This window comes from Artemia sp. Qi Xiang Cuo, chromosome 3 (assembly GCF_049724085.1).
Source record: "Artemia sp. Qi Xiang Cuo chromosome 3, ASM4972408v1, whole genome shotgun sequence".
NCBI classification, from domain to species: Eukaryota; Metazoa; Arthropoda; class Branchiopoda; order Anostraca; family Artemiidae; genus Artemia; species Artemia sp. Qi Xiang Cuo.
The window spans coordinates 54,686,335-54,704,066 of NC_142796.1; the positions used below are offsets into that span (position 1 = coordinate 54,686,335).

The 17,732-nt window shown below is 37.0% G+C and overlaps 1 protein-coding gene across 1 annotated transcript in view; it reads left to right on the top strand.

Moving 5' to 3' along the window:
* Positions 1 to 17,732, top strand: part of LOC148954292 (putative ATP-dependent RNA helicase DDX5) — a 109,999-nt gene that overhangs the window by 19,408 nt on the left and 72,859 nt on the right. The window contains exons 2-3 of the mRNA XM_089086182.1: positions 7,309 to 7,446; positions 12,299 to 12,424. Coding sequence (XP_088942308.1) covers positions 7,309 to 7,446; positions 12,299 to 12,424 — 264 coding nt within the window. The remainder of the gene's footprint in view (positions 1 to 7,308; positions 7,447 to 12,298; positions 12,425 to 17,732) is intronic.

The window sequence follows — 17,732 nt, forward strand, 5'->3', positions numbered from 1 at the left end:
GAATGATAGCCCGCTTGTATGGTAACAATAAAAATCCTTACATCCATAAACATAAAACATCCATAAAAAACATCAAATAAAACATGGAATGATAGGCCGCTTGTATGGTGAACAATAAAAATCTTAACATACATAAAAATAAAAAATCCATACAAAAAAAACATCATTAACTAAAACATGTAATGATAGCCCGCTTGTATGGTGAAAAATAAAAATCCGTTCATCCATATAAATAAGACAACCATATAAAAAAATAAAATAGAACATGGAATGATAGCCCGATTTTATGTTACCAAAAAACCTTACATCCATAAACATAAAACATCCATACAAAAAATATCAAATAAAACATGGAATGATAGCCCGCTTGTATGGTGAACAATAAAAATCCATACATCCATAAACAAAACATCCATACAAAAAAAACATCATTAAATAAAACATGGAATGATAGCCCGCTTGTATGGTGAACAATAAAAATCCTTACATCCATAAACATAAAACATCCATACAAAAAAAAATATCAAATAAAACATGGAATGATAGTCCGCTTGTATGTTGAAAATAAAAATCCTAACATCCATACAAAAAAAACATCATTAAATAAAACATGGAATGATAGCTCGCTTGTATGGTGAACAATAAACATCCTTACATCCATAAACATAAAACATGCATACAAAAAAAACATCAAATGAAACATAGAATGATAGCCCGCTTGTATGGTGAACCATAAAAATCCTTACATCCATAAACATAAAACATCCATACAAAAAAACATTAAATAAAACACCAACCATATAACAATACGTATAATAAATCATAAAGTAATACATATATTAAAACCATCCCTGCAATAACAATCAGACTTTCATACAATAAAACATCAAATATAACACCAATATAATGAACAATAAAAATTCATAAACATAAAACATCCATATACCAGTCTTGTCTCTTTAATTGATACAGTAATGTCCTACCTGTCTTGTCTCTTTAATTGATACAGTAATGTCCTACCTGTCTTGTCTCTTTAATTGATACAGTAATTTCCTACCTGTCTTGTCTTAAGTTCAAAGAAATGAAGTAAAAAAAGTGCTACTACAAACAATATTTTTCTAATAGTAAAAGTCACAACTAACATTTCTATATCATTCTCATTTTGAATTTGGAAAATATTAAATGTGATTTTTTTATGTTTTAAGTATGTGTCATGTCATTCTAAGACATTAAAAAAAAAAAAGTTAAAAAAATACCATGTTATAAAAAAAAATGGGAGGAGGGTTGGAGAGGGGCGGGGGGGGGGGTAAAGGAGGGAGGGATGGGAGTTAAGAGGGAAGGGATTTTGCTGGAAATATGGAGTTTTTTTTCTGGGTGGTAAAGGTGGAAGTTTTTTGAGTGAGCAGGGAGGATTTGGGATAAAAAAAGGAAGAGTATGCGCTGATGAACTAATTTTACTAATTGAATGAAGGGGGCTCCGGTTGTGGGTTGATTGAGAACTTGTAACTATTTTCATATTAAAAGTTTTACTGCACCTGGTTATAGCACAATAATCCCTGTTTTCCAAATATAATAACATGCACTTAGTTTCAAAACATAGGCCACATTGAAATTTATGGCAGGGTTTGGAATGGGGAAGGGAGCAATAATTGTTGTTACAGTGGCCAGTAGTTAAAAAAGACATACGTGGGTGAACAAAGGTACAATCACTCTTTTTTATATACTTGTTGGCCAAGTGAAATTGGCAGGCAATAGAATTCTTCCCTGATTTGACTTCAGGAACCAATTTACTAATAATACTCAAGTTGTCACTGACCCCTGGATCTGGAATATTGGCTGAGTTCACACTTCAATTGTCACTGACCTCTGGATCTGTAATATTGATTGAGTTCTCATTTGAGATGTCACTAACCTCTGGAATTAGGTCACCAATTAAATTCATATTTGAGTTGACACTTGATTCATTAATATTCATGTGTTTGGAATTTTTGCTTCTGAATTGAATTGCAGTTGGTTTCAAATTAGTGATTTGTTGATTTCACAGACTTAAGTGTGTTCTTAATTATATTTCCCCTAAGATCAATGAAAGTAGAAATTTTGTTGGTAATGAACTCAGTTTTTTTTTCAGCACTGAGAGGGAGGGAAGGGCCACATAGGGGGCTGGAATCACAATTGTCACAAGGAAAATTTTCAGTCTGGCAGGAGGCATCATTAGAAGGCTCACAATTCGATTCAAAATCCATCTGGATTCTGACATCTTTAGTTCCTAGCAGAAAATCAGTCTGGCTACTGGCATCACTGGTAGGGGAATAGTCTGGCACTCGCTTGGGGCTGCAATGAAAGCTTTACCATCCCTTTGGCAAGGCGAGGCAAAGGGGGACAACCTGATATCATCTAAAATTTCTTTTAAGGAAGAATTTATTTCTGACAATTGGCATTGTGGGGTATCACTAGCTTTTGAAGAATTTATTCTTGACAATCAGTGCTGTGGGGTATCATTAGCGTTCAAAGAATTAGGGGTGGTATATTCTTGATTTTTGATTATGTTTTGTTTCAAGAACAATCTAAACATAACCAGTTCTTATTCCACTGGGAATAAGTTGTTCTATCCCTGCACATTGCTCATGAATAAAAGAGTTGCAAGTACTACATACCAGGCAATTGATTGTTGCCCTTAATCTACACTCAGGACACACTCTCTTAAAGTCCTTTGGTTGATTAATATAAAGGATTAAAACCTGATGGCTGGTGACAAAATCCAGAAGTTAGGTCACAGTTAATCAACTTTGTCACTGAATTAACTGAGTTTCATTCGGAAAGGCAAAAACCAAATAGGTGTTAACAGGTTGAACTCTGGTTGAAGACTGAAACAATTTTCTTGAAATTAGGAAATATTTTTAACAATTTCAGTAAGCATTGCTTCTAGAGAGAGATCATAATCCCAAGCTAAAACCAATAAAAATTATCTGATACCAACAATGAATCATGAAAGATTGAATAGTTTAGCAGTTATGTTGATTGAAAGTAAGGATGCAAGGATGTTAGATTTTCAACCAGTTTTAGAAGAATTAATAGAACAAAACTTAAAATTATGTAAATTCATTTATTCATGTTGTGTAATGTACACTTCAAAAGACATTTTCAGTAGTTTTATAATATCTAGAGGACAAAAACATAAATGAACAGAAGCTAAAATGAGGACAAAAATGTAAGCTCAAGATAAACAAACTAGACCATCAAATAAGACAATATAAAGAGAACAGCCTGAGAGATATAAATGCACAGGTGCAAATGAACAATCTAGATTATCCAAAGTGACAAGACCAATCTGAGCAGCTTAGGCCAGGGGCATTGAAAAAAATGTCTGAAGCAATGATGAATGAAAACAAAAAACAAAGAAATATGTAATTAGAATACTTGTTACAACAAAATTGAAGAACAAAGAAATATGATGTTAAAAGATAAATGGCAGCAAGAATTACCTTAAATTGCAGCTAGAAGCAATCTAAAGATTTCTCCTTGCAGAGCTCCAGAATAATGACTAGTTGTATGCAGGTTCACTGCTGACAAGGTGCTTTTCATCTTCAGTAGCATCCCATTTGAGTTTAATCTCCAATCAGCATTAGGAGGTGAATCAAATTTCGCAACATTAATCACTTGTTTCCACTGACTAGAGGTCTTCGGAAATTCCACATCATTGTACCTTAATTTGCGAAGATAACATTTAAACTCCAACTTAATTTTCTGTTTAATTTCTAAAACGTGACCCCTTAAAGGGCGGCCACATGCTACGCAAATTCTAAGTCACAATTTTGCACGATTTTTCACAGTTTTTAAATCAGGGTCAGGTTTCCATATTGAACCTCTAGTCTTAAGTTTAAAACGACAAAGCAGGACAGCCACTTCTTCAGCTTTTTTCAGGCAGGAAACAATCTGGCTGTAATATATATTGAGCTGAACTCAAGCTTGTGAGGATATAACACTGGTACAGAGAAAATTAAATGGAACTTTAATTATAGACAAAAGAAGAGCAAGGGTTGATAGATATAGAGGCCAGTCCGTTTTATTCCAGTCTCTTTTGGTTATCCACTTTTTGTAATTAGTACATAAGTTCTGTTCAGCCCAAGTTGTATTGCTGATGACAGTAGCTGAAAGGGGCAGACGGTCATAATCACGTTCATCCTGGTCAATGTGAATATTGCTAATAGAAACACCAGAAGAAACAACACAGTGATCAATACCAGACAATGAACCACTATTATGTATGTATGAATGGGATGCATCTTTGTCCAAACCCCAATAGCAATTAGGTAGCAAATCCAAAAATAAATCAGTCCATGTTGAGGTAGAGTTTATATCACAGTTCATATCACCTAACAGGATCCAATCTAATCCATTACTCTCAACACTAACTAGAAGGGTCTTCAGCAATACACATGCTTTAGTATACTTTGTTAGAGAGGAAAAGGATCTTTGGTTGCAAGGGAGGTATACATTAATAAGAGCTAGGTTAGCAAAATGGATTGCAATGAAATAATCACATTCACAATAACATGCAGGGGTTAGCAGGACTAGTTTATGTTTTAATAGGCATGCCAGCCCGCCTGAAGGTCTCCCGGAAGTTTTTCGGGCACTTCTAGCAAAAACCAAGTGGTCTTTACTCTTGCAAAGGGAGTTCAAACTCACCAAGGGCAAAAGATGTTCTTGTAGAAACAAAATGTCGAAATTAGTTAGGTTCTGGTTCAAAGAATCATCCTTATCCTTTGTTATGTTAATGTTGAATGAGCATATAGAAAATTCGATTTTAATAGTCATTTTCTTAGCTGACTAGAACGTTTAGCTACAGCATTACGAAGGATTCGGCATTTTAGAGAAAATTAAACATGATTGCCATGACAATTAGCACATTTAGGGGTAGCCTGGCACGGGGAATTGCAAGACAATTCATGTTCTTCTGACAGCGGGAGCAACGTTTAGGGTTATTACACGAGGCCTTCAGGTGATTAGGTGATTGGCAAATATAGAAGCACCTCGGTGGAAGCTAGAACTCATGAACACGGAAAATCTCATAACCAACTTTCACGCCAAGCTTCAGCCCATTAGCAAGAGCAATTGCATTTTCAAAAAACACTTTAGCAGCAAAAGAATTGCCGATTCGTTTTGCATCCTTAATATTGTAACAGCCAATTAGCATGTATCTTACCCCACAAATATTGCTTTAGACTACAGTGAGTAAAGTTCAAACTGACATTGATAATATCACATTATTACTTTTCAGGAAGTGGTATTTTAGACAAAGGATGGCAAGATTTAGACAAGGATTGAAAAAAAAACTTTTGAGTGTTTCTCAAATATAGGCTATCTATTCGCTATGTATGTTTGTGAAATATAAAATAGTCTTGTTTAAATACCCAAAGCTGTTAAATTTAAAGTCAATTTTATAGCTTTTTAAAGTTGTAGCTAAGGAGATTCTTGCTATCTTGGAAAGTAGATGACTTAGGTAAGTAAAACTTTCAGGAATGAATTGATGGCCTAAACAAAATTTGGAAGATGTTTTCAAGTTATTATCTTTACCCTGTCTTTCTAGTGCCTAGGATATTGCATAGATGACAGATTTATATCTATCTAAATTTTGACAAAAACATTTCACCTTTTTGGGGGGAGAGAGGACAGTCCCTTTTTCATTGGCTAGTTTCATCTAGTTTTTGAAGAAGGAATTCACATAATTTCAGGAGGATTTTGAGCTGTATTGAAGCTTTTTTCCTTAATTGAAGAAATAGATTTTCAAATCTTTAAAACATCATAAATCAGAAATGAATGAAGGTATGATGCTCTTCATAATTATGAAGGAACTGAAAAAGGAAGAATATTGGGGGTTTTCATTTATGAATAGAACGAAGATGAGTCCAAGGGACAAAAAAAAAACTTTTTTTGTGTGTTGTTGGTACTTTTCCAATTGTATCATTGGAATTTAAACATCTGAAATGCACTGAGTCACAATAGTACAATGCACTGCATGACTTAGCATATAAAGAGATATAACTACATTTATGTGGGCTAGGGGCCACTCTGGAATTAAGAGTAATGTGAAATCAGATGCAGCAGCTAAAGCTGGAACATCAGTAGAATGCTCTTGACCAGAATGTTTCATCTTTGTCTCTTAAGACCTCTGGAAAGTAGCTTTCAGAATTGGAAGTATGATAGGCATTACAAGGTGGGATGAACCTGCAAGGAACTTTCTACAAGTCCAAATTTGTGGACCAATGGATGTGTAATGTGACTTTTCATCTATGGAAAGTCAGCACCCTATAAGGTGAAAAGCAGTGTTTATTTTTGTAATCCTTCTATGGCCTGTATTTGGTAAAGCCTCTCAAACATAGTTTTACCAAAATTTGTGTATGGAAAGGTGATTTCTAGCTCATACCTCTACCCTATCTATATTTGTAAGGCTGTTAAGAGTGTTTGGAAAAAGCCTACACCGGGTTTAACTACTAAATAACAGTTGGGTGCACCATGGATTCTTGCATGAATTGTTTTTAGGGTAGGGGCATATTCCTCCAAGTAAACAAAAATGTGTGTTATCAAAAACTAAGACTTTATGGTATTAATGATGAAAGTCATCACTCTTTTTATGGGGAAGGAGGGATAAAGCTCATTTACTCATTATAAAGATGATATTTGAGCTTACCTTTAAATTTGGATAAACCAAACAATTGTGATACTTCAACGATAATTTAAATGACTTTGGTGCTGGCCCTCTTCAGGGTTTCTGGATTTATCCATAGCCCACTAGGTTATGTGAGCTCAATTTGCCTTCTTTAGTTCTACATTGTAATAGAGGAGTAATAATACGCACCTGCAGGATCTTGAATTAAAAAACAATCCCTAATTTCCTTTGTCCGGACGATTTTGGAGGAACAAGAGGGCAAGTTTGGAATCTTTCATACCAGACTAATGCAAGAAGTATAGATATATTCTTCTCAAAACATTCAGTTAAATAATTAAGTAAACCTGAAGAACCTAGAGTCTATATCAAGTATGGACGCTTTTCAGGTATCTATTCATAGCATTCCTGCTTGCTAGTAAAATTCACCTAATTTGTGCAATATGACAGCTGATTTTGATATTTGTTAGTTGCTAGAAGATGCGTCCTCATCACTGATAAGTATAATGCCTGAAAGTACTTTTAGCCTTCTATAAAAATGTTTCGGTTTTGTATCATTTTTAAATAGCCTATTTGGACTAAGCTAGTTAAAAATGGTTGTGGTTTGTGTTTTAGTTTATTGTACTATTTTTTTATGTATAAAGAAGAGGATCAGGCCCAAGGAAAAGCTTGGGGAAAAATGATCAACCAGGCCAATCCTTAAGAGCACCAAGGTGGAACACATTGCAGCTTGCACCTTTTGAGAAAGATTTTTACATCCCGCATCCTGCAGTACAGCATAGGTAAGCTCTTTCTCTTTCTTTAACAGTGCTGTGCTCATTGCATCTTCCACTACACTATCCAAAGCTTAACTTGTAGCTTCCTCCTCTGAAGTTCTCACCTTTAAATGTTCTGTTTTTGCATCTTCCCACCTTGTTCCTGGACTTCTCAAGGACCTTATTCAGGGACTAATTTCTCTCGTCTTATCTTTTGTTTTTCTCCATATGGATTTTCAGAAAGATAATTTTTGACAATCTATCATATATAGAATTTGACCTAACCATCATCTATGTTACTAAGGGTGCATTCCAGACTCAACAACTAGCTACTAAATGTAATTAAAGCTAATTTTTTGGTTCCAGCTGATGTTGTAATAGCTGGGATGATATAAAAATTACTTTGAACTTACTTTTTAGTAACCTTTGCAAAAGATCTTTATTTGAATAAACCTTCAGCATTATCATCATCTGTGCAACCATCAGATTAAAATATATTAAAGATGTTATTAGAGTGAAAAAAGATTGATATTTTTGAAATTTTATGAAGATTATGCCATTTTATTCTTTTTAGTGATTTCGTTCTTGATAGATGCCAACTTCAATTAACTTTTGAGTTTATGCAAAGCTAATATGATTTTAAACCTGGAATGTGCCCACAGTCTAAGAGTATAGACCTTCCAATTTAACAGTATGTCTCCTCTGTGCTTGTTTTTTTATGTTAAACTCCAGCAACATAATCCATATAAACAAGGGAAAAAAGCAAATATTTTGCAAAAAAGACATTTGCAGATTAAATCTTTTATTTATATTCTTAATTTACTCTTCTAGCCTTTGGTAAAGATAAATAGTGTATCTAAAGGTAAGTATTATATTGGAAATTGTTTATTATCAATTATTGCCCCTGAACCCATGGAGTATATTTATCTGGTAAATTCACCGTCAGTAGACTGAAGCATGGACAAAAGCAATATAGAGGGGAATTTTCTATTAGTCGCTATTGAAGCCGTATCCATTTGTTTGGAAGGGGTGGGCACAAAGAATTTCCTCTCATGAGCTTTTTCTAATGGCTTTGAGAAGAATTAGAGCATTTTAAAGAATTATTTGCTAGCCATTGAAAATTTCCGGGGGGGGGGTCAAACCTGGTACTCCCCCTGAATACATCCCTGATTACTATTGTTTTAAACTTAATCACAAAAACATTGCATTTCAATTTAGTAATAATTATCCTGGCTTCATGTAATTATCCTGGCGCATGTAATTATCCTGGCTTCTAAAGTCCAATTTGCGTTTTTGCTTTCAGCAAAGCACTAGTTCAGTAAAGCAGTTCGGAATTCGGGAAAACTTGTGGGTGGCACTGATCCCCAACTTTCCGCCCTCAGCCAGGACTGCAATGGGTGGTTGGGGGCAGCCCCTGTGTTGCAACCCCTTAATGTTACCTTCCTGGATTTCTCCAGGTACACGTTTAGAGCTGGGTCGACTCTGGCTTACTTCACAGGGTCACGTCACAAACCCTCGTCCTAGACAAAGCGATCGACGACACCATGACTCGAAACCTAACCCCAAAGGCGCAGAATTACGAGGCCTGGGTGGATGTTCGCTCTTTACTAAGCTGCAGCTACCGCTGCGACCACGAATACTTGTTTGAGTTAATGTGTGATTTCATGAGAAGGCTTTCCAAATTCATCCTAACACGTGTTTTTTTTTTGTCACTGTGAGGGATGGAGCAGCCGAAATTAAAAACAAACTGGTTTTGTAGGGAAGACAGGACTGGATACTAAGTGCAAGTGTGGTGTGCCAAGATTAATAATAGTGACAGTTCATTTTACTGCAAAATACGTAAAAAGACACTCAGCTGCCAAAAAGTTAAGTTCTTCTTTAACATTTAGCTTCAAAGGAACACAGGATGAACGTGTCTGCTTTGCTGAACCCGCGTCCTCAGTCTCACTGCATCAGCGTGAACCCAAAACGAGTCATAAACGCTGCATCGGAGAAGAACCTTGAAGTTGTTCTGCAAGAGAGATGCAGCTTCAAGGACAGAAATAATATGGGTTTTGAAGATCATAGCCAGTTCTATCGCCACTGCTGCTTCGTATCATGGTGTTGCCAACGTCTTTCGAACTATGTTCTCCAGTGCTGTCAAGGAAGGCTTCTCTTTGAATGCCAACAAATTACATACTTGCTGACAGAGGCAATTTACCCATATTTTAGGGAAATTTTAGTTGAAGACATTCAGACTTCGGAATTTTCTGGAATATGATGAGACCGCAATCAATGTTGGGGTGAAAGAATACAAAATAAGAGTCCAGTGCTGGTTGATGGAGCAAAAACTAGTTGTTACTCGGCATCTTAAAATATATTTTCTGGGACATGCTACCAGTGAGGATCTGAGCATGAAGCTCCTCCAGTGTTTGGAAGACGAAGGACTTCCATTTGAGATTGATGATGCTTCTGAGCGATGGTCCAGCTATTAATAAGAAAGTGTGGTCAATGGTTGACTCGGAAAAGAAAAAGCGGTATTCAAAAGGTCTTTTAGGTATTGATATCTGTAACAACCACGCAGGGCATAAGGCGTTCCAAAAAGGGCTACAGGAACTCGGGGAGGAGTTTTGGATATGATCATTGCTGTTTACTATTTTTTCAGCAGATAGCCAGCTAGTTATGACGATTTTAGCCAGTGTCCGCTAAAATTTAAGATTGGGTCGTATAGTAGTTCGTAAACCACGTCCCCACGAGGTAGCTTACGACAGGAGAACCCCTAAGCCGCTTGATCAATCAATGGCCTGTTCTGATTGAATATTTCATGGTATTTGTGCCAAAGAAAACGAGCTTAATGTACTTTATGTAAAATCCGAAGTACCTGAAAATTGACAGTTGGCTAAAAAAGTCAGCAATGAAGGCTGAACTTGTATCTTTTGAGCTCTACAAATACCGTCACTGCTTTCACTGGAGTGTCTTAATGATGAGAGCCGTTGATTCATGTGCTGAATTACGAGTCGTGACACTTGTGCGCAGTTCTGCTGGAGCAGATTGTACGTGCCGATAATGTCAACCATCGCCTCGTCGTTGGATTTGAAGGCATAGACGGTACTGCAGAAGTAAATATAGTGCAACCTTTGTGTAACGAGCGAATCCTGGCAGCCCTTGGCTCTTCGAAAACGACTCAGAAAGATATGAAAGCTTAATTTCCAGGGGGTTAGGAAGCATGTCAAAATTTCTGTACAGTAATTGTTAGCGAAAGGTTCTGTGAATAACGAGTTTTTTCGAAGCCTTACATGCTTTGACCTACTCAAGCAAGATTCCCAGCCGATGGATAGCAGCGATATTCTCCAAGTGAAAAGAAAACTTCCGTTTGAGACGAACATAGAGAAAGTCCAGGGAGAGTGGTCGGATCCTGTGTCACTATCCACGAACAGTACACGAATCGATAGCTATTGGCAAAAGGTCCTTGAACTGATTACACAACCGGGTCTTTGGTCTTGGATCAAGTAGTTAGAGCAACTTTGTCACTCTGCCACGGAAGCGCAGACGCAGAGCGATAATTTCCTCGTTCAGTTCAGTTGATGACTGGCGTGCAAGCCCGTACAGAGGAGCAGCCCCTAAACGCTATAGCTTTTGTTGCCGATGTCCTACGCAATTATAAGAACCGACCAGGTCTTTTGCCGATCACAAAGAATCTGCTGTGTTTGGCCAGATCAATTAGAGCTAGCTATTAACTATACCTTATTGGACGAAAACAGGATGAATCGGAAAAAGAAAAGCTTGAAACTGAAAAGAAAGAGGCTGAACTTGCAGCCCAGGACATTTTCCAAAGGAAGCAGGAAATAGTGGAGCTAAAGTTGGACATTTTATGAAAATGGTTAAACAGAATAAAGAAATCGGCGATACTCTTCTGAGAGAGGCAGGAGAACGTTGAAGAAAGCAGTAGAAGAGAAATACTTTTTGAACGTTGGTCTGGCTCAAAGTATGTTGGAATTAGCACTAGAAGTTTGGTCTGAAGAAAGGACAGATGATGCTGAATCTGTGGAAGTACTTGTTTTGAAGATGAAATCAGAACCGATCGATCGCCTTTCAAAATATCCTAAGAAGTGATGACATTAATTATCTTAGGTGCAATTTTACCAGTGATTCGTTACACTTACTCCTGGACGCTAATCGCACGTATTATTCCTGTTCAAAACAGTCACAAGTTTTGCTTTACTTAGGCTGTTTACTTCTGTTACCATAATCAAAGTTGTGCTTTCATTAAATATCCCTTTTTGTATGAGCAAATAAATTAATCGAAGAAACAATAATATTTCTAGCCTACTTTTCCGTAACTTCACGGGCTTTTAGAGGGAAATGACGATCATAAGGCAGTCACTGGGACCTGTGTAGTTCATCTGCCTGTGCTCTAAGCGCCTCTTGGCAGTCACTTTTTATTGCTTTTTTCCTGTTGTGAAATAACTAAAGTCACTAGGGGTGGTGGTACTTCTGCTCTTCAAACTCCTTGAAAGCCTGGACTGTCCTTTTGTTTAATCACAAGTTATCTGATTAAAAGGGAAAAAAATATTAGCCTCTTATTTTTCTTTACATTGGAAAGGAATGGATTTAAAAAGACGAGAATGGTGAAGAAATATTGTCTTAGCTTCTAATTCATCTTAGCTTCTCTTCGTTTTAAGTTCTGAATCATTTTAAATATTTTGCTGACTTATGAATGATACTGTATGTAATGTAACATGAAAATAACCTTATCCTCAGGAAAAAATTGTGTGACACTCCCCCCCCCCATTGATACCCCATTAATGGTTGGACGTGCACAAACATATGAATGTTTATAAATTGAGTCGTTTCATGCAGGACGGGTAAAACAAAGCTTCATCTCTTCTTCATCTTTTAGGTCTCACCAGGAGGTAGAAGCCTTCCGTAGAAGTCATGAAATCACAGTGTTTGGCAATCAGATACCACATCCAATCACTCAGTTTCTTGAAGGGAATTTCCCAGACTACGTCATGAGTGAAATAATGCAAGTTCCTTTCTATCTTATACTTAGGCTATGTGAGTTCTTTTGATGGCAAAGTCCACTTCATGAATTTTATTAAGACTCATTTGCCAAACCAATAACGCAAGTAGTCTAGGCTTAAGCTTAAGTTGTCTTGATTCAGCGTAACTTAATTCATCTCTTAACTTAGGCTTAAAATTAAGTACCAACTCGATTACATAGACTCTTCATGCTTTCTCGTCAGTGTCATTCCGTCGCTAATGCCAAAATAAGCTATGTTTGTGATATTGATAGATAACCTGTTCTCCACAATGCGTGAAGGAAATGTCAACATACTGTTTTTTTTGTCTTTTTTTTTACTTTTTCTTAAGATTTTTATGTCACATATCTCGAATGACTAATTAACTTTGTAAAAAAAAAAACTTCCCAAAAAAGAACTATTTCAACATTTGAAATTACCCAAACTGTAATACCCGATTGTTTGGCATGGACAATTTCACGTTTTTAGTAGCTTCTGGTCTTTTCCTCCAGTTTTTTAGGGTTTATAAGTGTATTGGGATGATAGAGCGATGTAATGGTCACGGGAGAGGCATCAATGGTTATCTGCAGTCCAGCTAGGTATGTCGCCCTGGAAGTCGAAGGGAAGCAATTTTTTCTTTATATTGAAGGCACAAAAAAGGCATTTTCAGAACCTAGTGGCGGGGCTGTTTTTTTCCTTATGCTAAAACCACAAAAACAGTATTTTTAATAAGCTACCCCCCAGCTGGTGACCCTTCGAGATTATGATCCCCCGTAATTTGTCTGATTTAGGGGTGTTTCGGAAAACCATCACCCCATGAAATAGACTCCAGCATACGTACCTAATGACACAATGACGCATATTTTTCATTTAATGTTTGATCAATCATAGGTTTTATGATCAATGTTTGATCAATATTTAATGTTTGATCAATAGCGCTGCCTAAGTAAAGTACAATGTTGGCACAATATTATTTATTTATTTTTTGGTTTCTTGGTTTGTTTTAGACCAGGGCACTTCGTATCGAAAGAGTTGTCGTAGAAACTTCGAAAATGGCTCATTCGATTCGAAATTGGAAGGGCTTGTGTCCTTTTTAATAGCCGAAAGTGATTAGAAGGCACTTACACCCTTCCACGCCCACCATTTCTCCAAACACATCAAAATTTTGAGGTAGTCATTTTGTTCAATGTAGTTGAAAGATCTGGAAATGATGTCTTTGAGGAAGACACGGCCCTCAGGGCAAGGGTTGCAAGTTATGCCCTTGGGGGATATAAAATTTTTATAGAAAGCGTTGTCGTAGAAACTTCAAAAGGGCTCATTCAATTGGAAATTCAAATGGCTAGTGCCCTTTTAAATAGTCGAAAGTGATTCGAAGGCATCTAACCCCCCTCTCACGCCCACCATTTCCCGAAACACATCCAATCAAAATTTTGAAATATACATTTTGTTCAACGTAGTTCAAAGTTCTGGAAATTAGGTCTTTGAGGATAACAACCCCCCTCGGCCCTCAGGGCAAGGGTTGAAAGTTATGCCCTGGGGGCATATAAGATTTTTACAGAAAGTGTTGTCGTAGAAACTTCAAAAAGAGTTGATTTTGATTGGAAATTGAAAGGGTTAGTGTCCTTTCTAATAGTCAAAAGTGATTGGAGAGCAACTGACCCCCCTCTCTCGCCTACCATTTCCCCTAACCCATCCAATCAAAATTTTGAGATAGCTATTTTGTTCAACGTAGTTGAAAGTTCTGGAAATTGTGTCTTTGAGGATGACAAAACCCCCACACCCGTCAGGGCAAGGGTTATAAGTTATACTCTGGGGGCATATAAGGTTCTTATAGATAGCGCTGTCGCCGAAACTTCATAAAGGGCTCATCCAATTGGAAATTGAAAGGGCTAGTGCCCTTTTTAATAGTCGAAAGTAATTGAAGGGGAACTAACCCCCCTCTTACGCCCACCATTTTCCCAAACATTCCAATCAAAATTTATAGATAGCCATTTTTTTCAACGCAGTTGAAAGTTCTGGAAATTAGGTCTTTGGGGATGACAACCCCCACAGTCCTCAGGGTAAGGGTTGTAAGTTATGCCCTGGGTGCATATAAGGTTTATATACAAAGGATTGTCGTAGAAATTTTAAAAAGGGTTCATTTGATTGGAAATTGAAAGGGCTGGTGCCCTTTTTAATAGTAAAAAGTGATGAGTAAATAGTAGGGCGTGAGAGCGACTAACCCCCCTCTCACGCCCACCATTTCCCCAAACACATCCAATCAAAAGTTTAAGATAGACATTTTTTCAACGTAGTTCAAAGCTCTGGAAATTAGGTCTTTGAAGATGACAACCCTCACCCCCCCCCCCCCCCACAACCCTCAGGGCAAGGGTTTTAAGTTATGCCCCGGGGGCATGTAAGGTTTTTTATAGAAATTGTTGTCGTAGAAACTTCAGAAAAGGCTCATTCGACCGGAAATTCGACCGTGCAAGTGTCCTTTTTAATAGTCGAAAGTGATTGGAAAGCTTGACAGTTTTTTAGTTAAGAGCGATGTGGGTACAATGTATTATTTTTGTTGTTGTTGTTTAGACCAGGGCTTTGTTTGGACTAACTCGCATCCCATGCCCACCATTTCCCCGAACACATGCAATCAAAATATTGAGATAGCCATTTTGTTCAACTTAGTTGAAAGTTTTGGAAATTATGTCTTTGAAGATGACCCCCCCCCCACATCACTCAGGGCTAGGGTTGTAATTTATACCCTGGGAGCACATAATGTTTTTATAGAAAAGGTTGTCGTAGAAACCTCAAAAAGGGTTCATTAGATTGGATATTGAAAGGGCTAGTGCCCTTTGTAATAGTAGAAAGCTATTGGAGAACAACTAACCCCCCTCTTATGCCCACCATCTCCCCAAACACATTAAATCAAAATTTTGAGATAACAATTTTTTTCAATGTAGTTTAAAGTTATGGAAATTTGTTCTTTGATAATGAAACCCCCCCCCCCTCCCACAGCCCTCAGGGTAAGGGTTGTAAGCTATGCCCTGGGGACGTATAAGGTTTTTATAGCGAGCGTTGTTGTAGAGACTTCAAAAAGGGTTCATTTAGATTGGAAATTGATAGGACTAGTGCCCTTTTTAATAGTAGAAAGTGATTGAAGGGCAACTAACCCCCCTCTCATGCCCACCATTTCCCCAAACACATCCAATCAAAATTTTGAGATAGCCATTTTGTTCAACGTAGTTTAAAGTTATAGAAATTAGGTCTTTGAGGATGACAATCCCCCCACACTCCTCAGGGCAAGGGTTGTAAGCTATGCCCTGGGGGCATGTAAGATTTTTAAAGAATGTGTTGTCGTAGAAATTTTCCCAAACACTTCCAATCAACATTTTGATATAGCCATTTTGTTGAACGGAGTTGAAGGGTCTGGAAATTAGGTCTTTGAGTATGACTCCCCCCCCCCTCCCCACAGCCCTCAGGGCTAAGGTTGTCATAAAAACTCAGGGCTAAAGCGTTGTCATAAAAACTTCAAAAAGGGCTCATTCGATTGGAAATTGAGAGGGCTATTGCCCTTTTTGATAGTCGAAAGTAATCGGACTGAGAGCCCCCCCCCATGCCCATCATTTCCCCAAACATTACTGATCAACATCTTGATATGGCCTTTTTGTTCAACGTAGTTGAAAGGTCTGGAAATTATGTCTTAAGAATGACAACTCTCCCCCCATAATCCTCAGGACAAGTGTTTTAAGTTATGGCCTTGGGACATATAATGTTTTTATAGAAAGTTTTGTTGTAGAAACTTCAATAAAGGCTAATTCTATTGGATATTGAGATAATTAGTGCCTTTCTTATTAGTTGAAAGTCATCAGAGGGCAATTGCCCCCCCCCCCTACGCCCATCATTTCCCCAAACACTTCCAATCAAAATTTTAAGATAGCCATTTTGTTCAACGTATTTGAAAGGTCTGGAAATTATATCTTTGAGGGTAAGAAAACCTCCCAGCCCTCAGGGCAAGGGTTGTAAGTTATGCTCTGGGGCATATTAGGTTTTATAGAAAATATGGTCATATGACCTTCGGAGGGGACTCATTGGATTTGTAATCAGACGCTCTAGCGGTCTTTTCAAGAGTCAATGTGATCGGACGGCAGGTACCCCCCCCCCCCAAACACACACACACACCTCGTATTGTCCGAAATGCATCTAATAAAAATTTTGAGATTGCCATTCTATTCAAAATAGTCTAGATATCATACAAAAAGGGTTTTTGGGTTAAAATAAACCCCAGAGATTAGGAGCAAGGGCTGTAAGTTATGCCCAGGGGGTATTAAAGGTTTTTATGGAAGGGGTGGTTGTTTAACTTTAGAAGAGGCTCATTCTTTTTCCCTGAAAAAGACTATGTCAATATAAAACGAGCAGAAATTAATTAAACAGACTTCTTCAACAAAAAAAGCTTTCCAAAAAAAAAAGAATTCTATTAAACCAAAAATAGAATCAAATAATCTACCAAGCATACAACTACCACAAATTAGTATCAATAAATAAATGAAAACCCAAAACAAACAAAAATTAAAATAAATAACCGAATCAAACTCAAAACGAGCTGAAACTAATATGAGTAGCGTTCTAAAACCATATGCTTTCTAAAAGCCAGAATATAATTTGTACTTTACTGAAAAAATTCTTTTAAATGTTTTAATTCATATAACTTTAATCATAAATAAGTTAATTAAATTAATTTTAATTATAAACTAATTAAGTTTTTTAGGAATAAATATCAGCATATGTATATAAAAAGACGAATATCACTGATAACCGTTTGAACACCGTTTTATTTTCGTTATTTATCTTAGATTTGAAGTAATTCACGTTTACAGGGATAATCTTATCCAATCGTCTTGTAAGGAAAGGGGAGATAATAAGGAGGAAAATAATAAGGACAAGTGAGGCAATAAGAATGCTAAAAAGAGGTTGGTATGACTATGGACTCGTTTAATCATCTCATACATGAATTAAGACAAGACGAGATCTGTTCTCCGTAATTTGTGTATAAGCTTCTTAAAATATGGGCACCTTTTGACTCTTGTTTCACCATTTAGGCGAGGTTCAACCTGATTCTTAAATTTGTGCATTAAAATTAAGATAAACTTTGGCAAATTAGTCAAATTGGCAACATAAACTACAACTTTTCTAGGAATATTAGCCTGTACCCGTTTTGATAACCACCGGGAGATTACGTGCACACTTCGGAGGTAAAAAAATGCGATTGGATTTGTACCTTAAAGCAGATAAAGTTACAGGATTTCACATAAAGTCTTTGTAGGAGTCCTGGAAAAG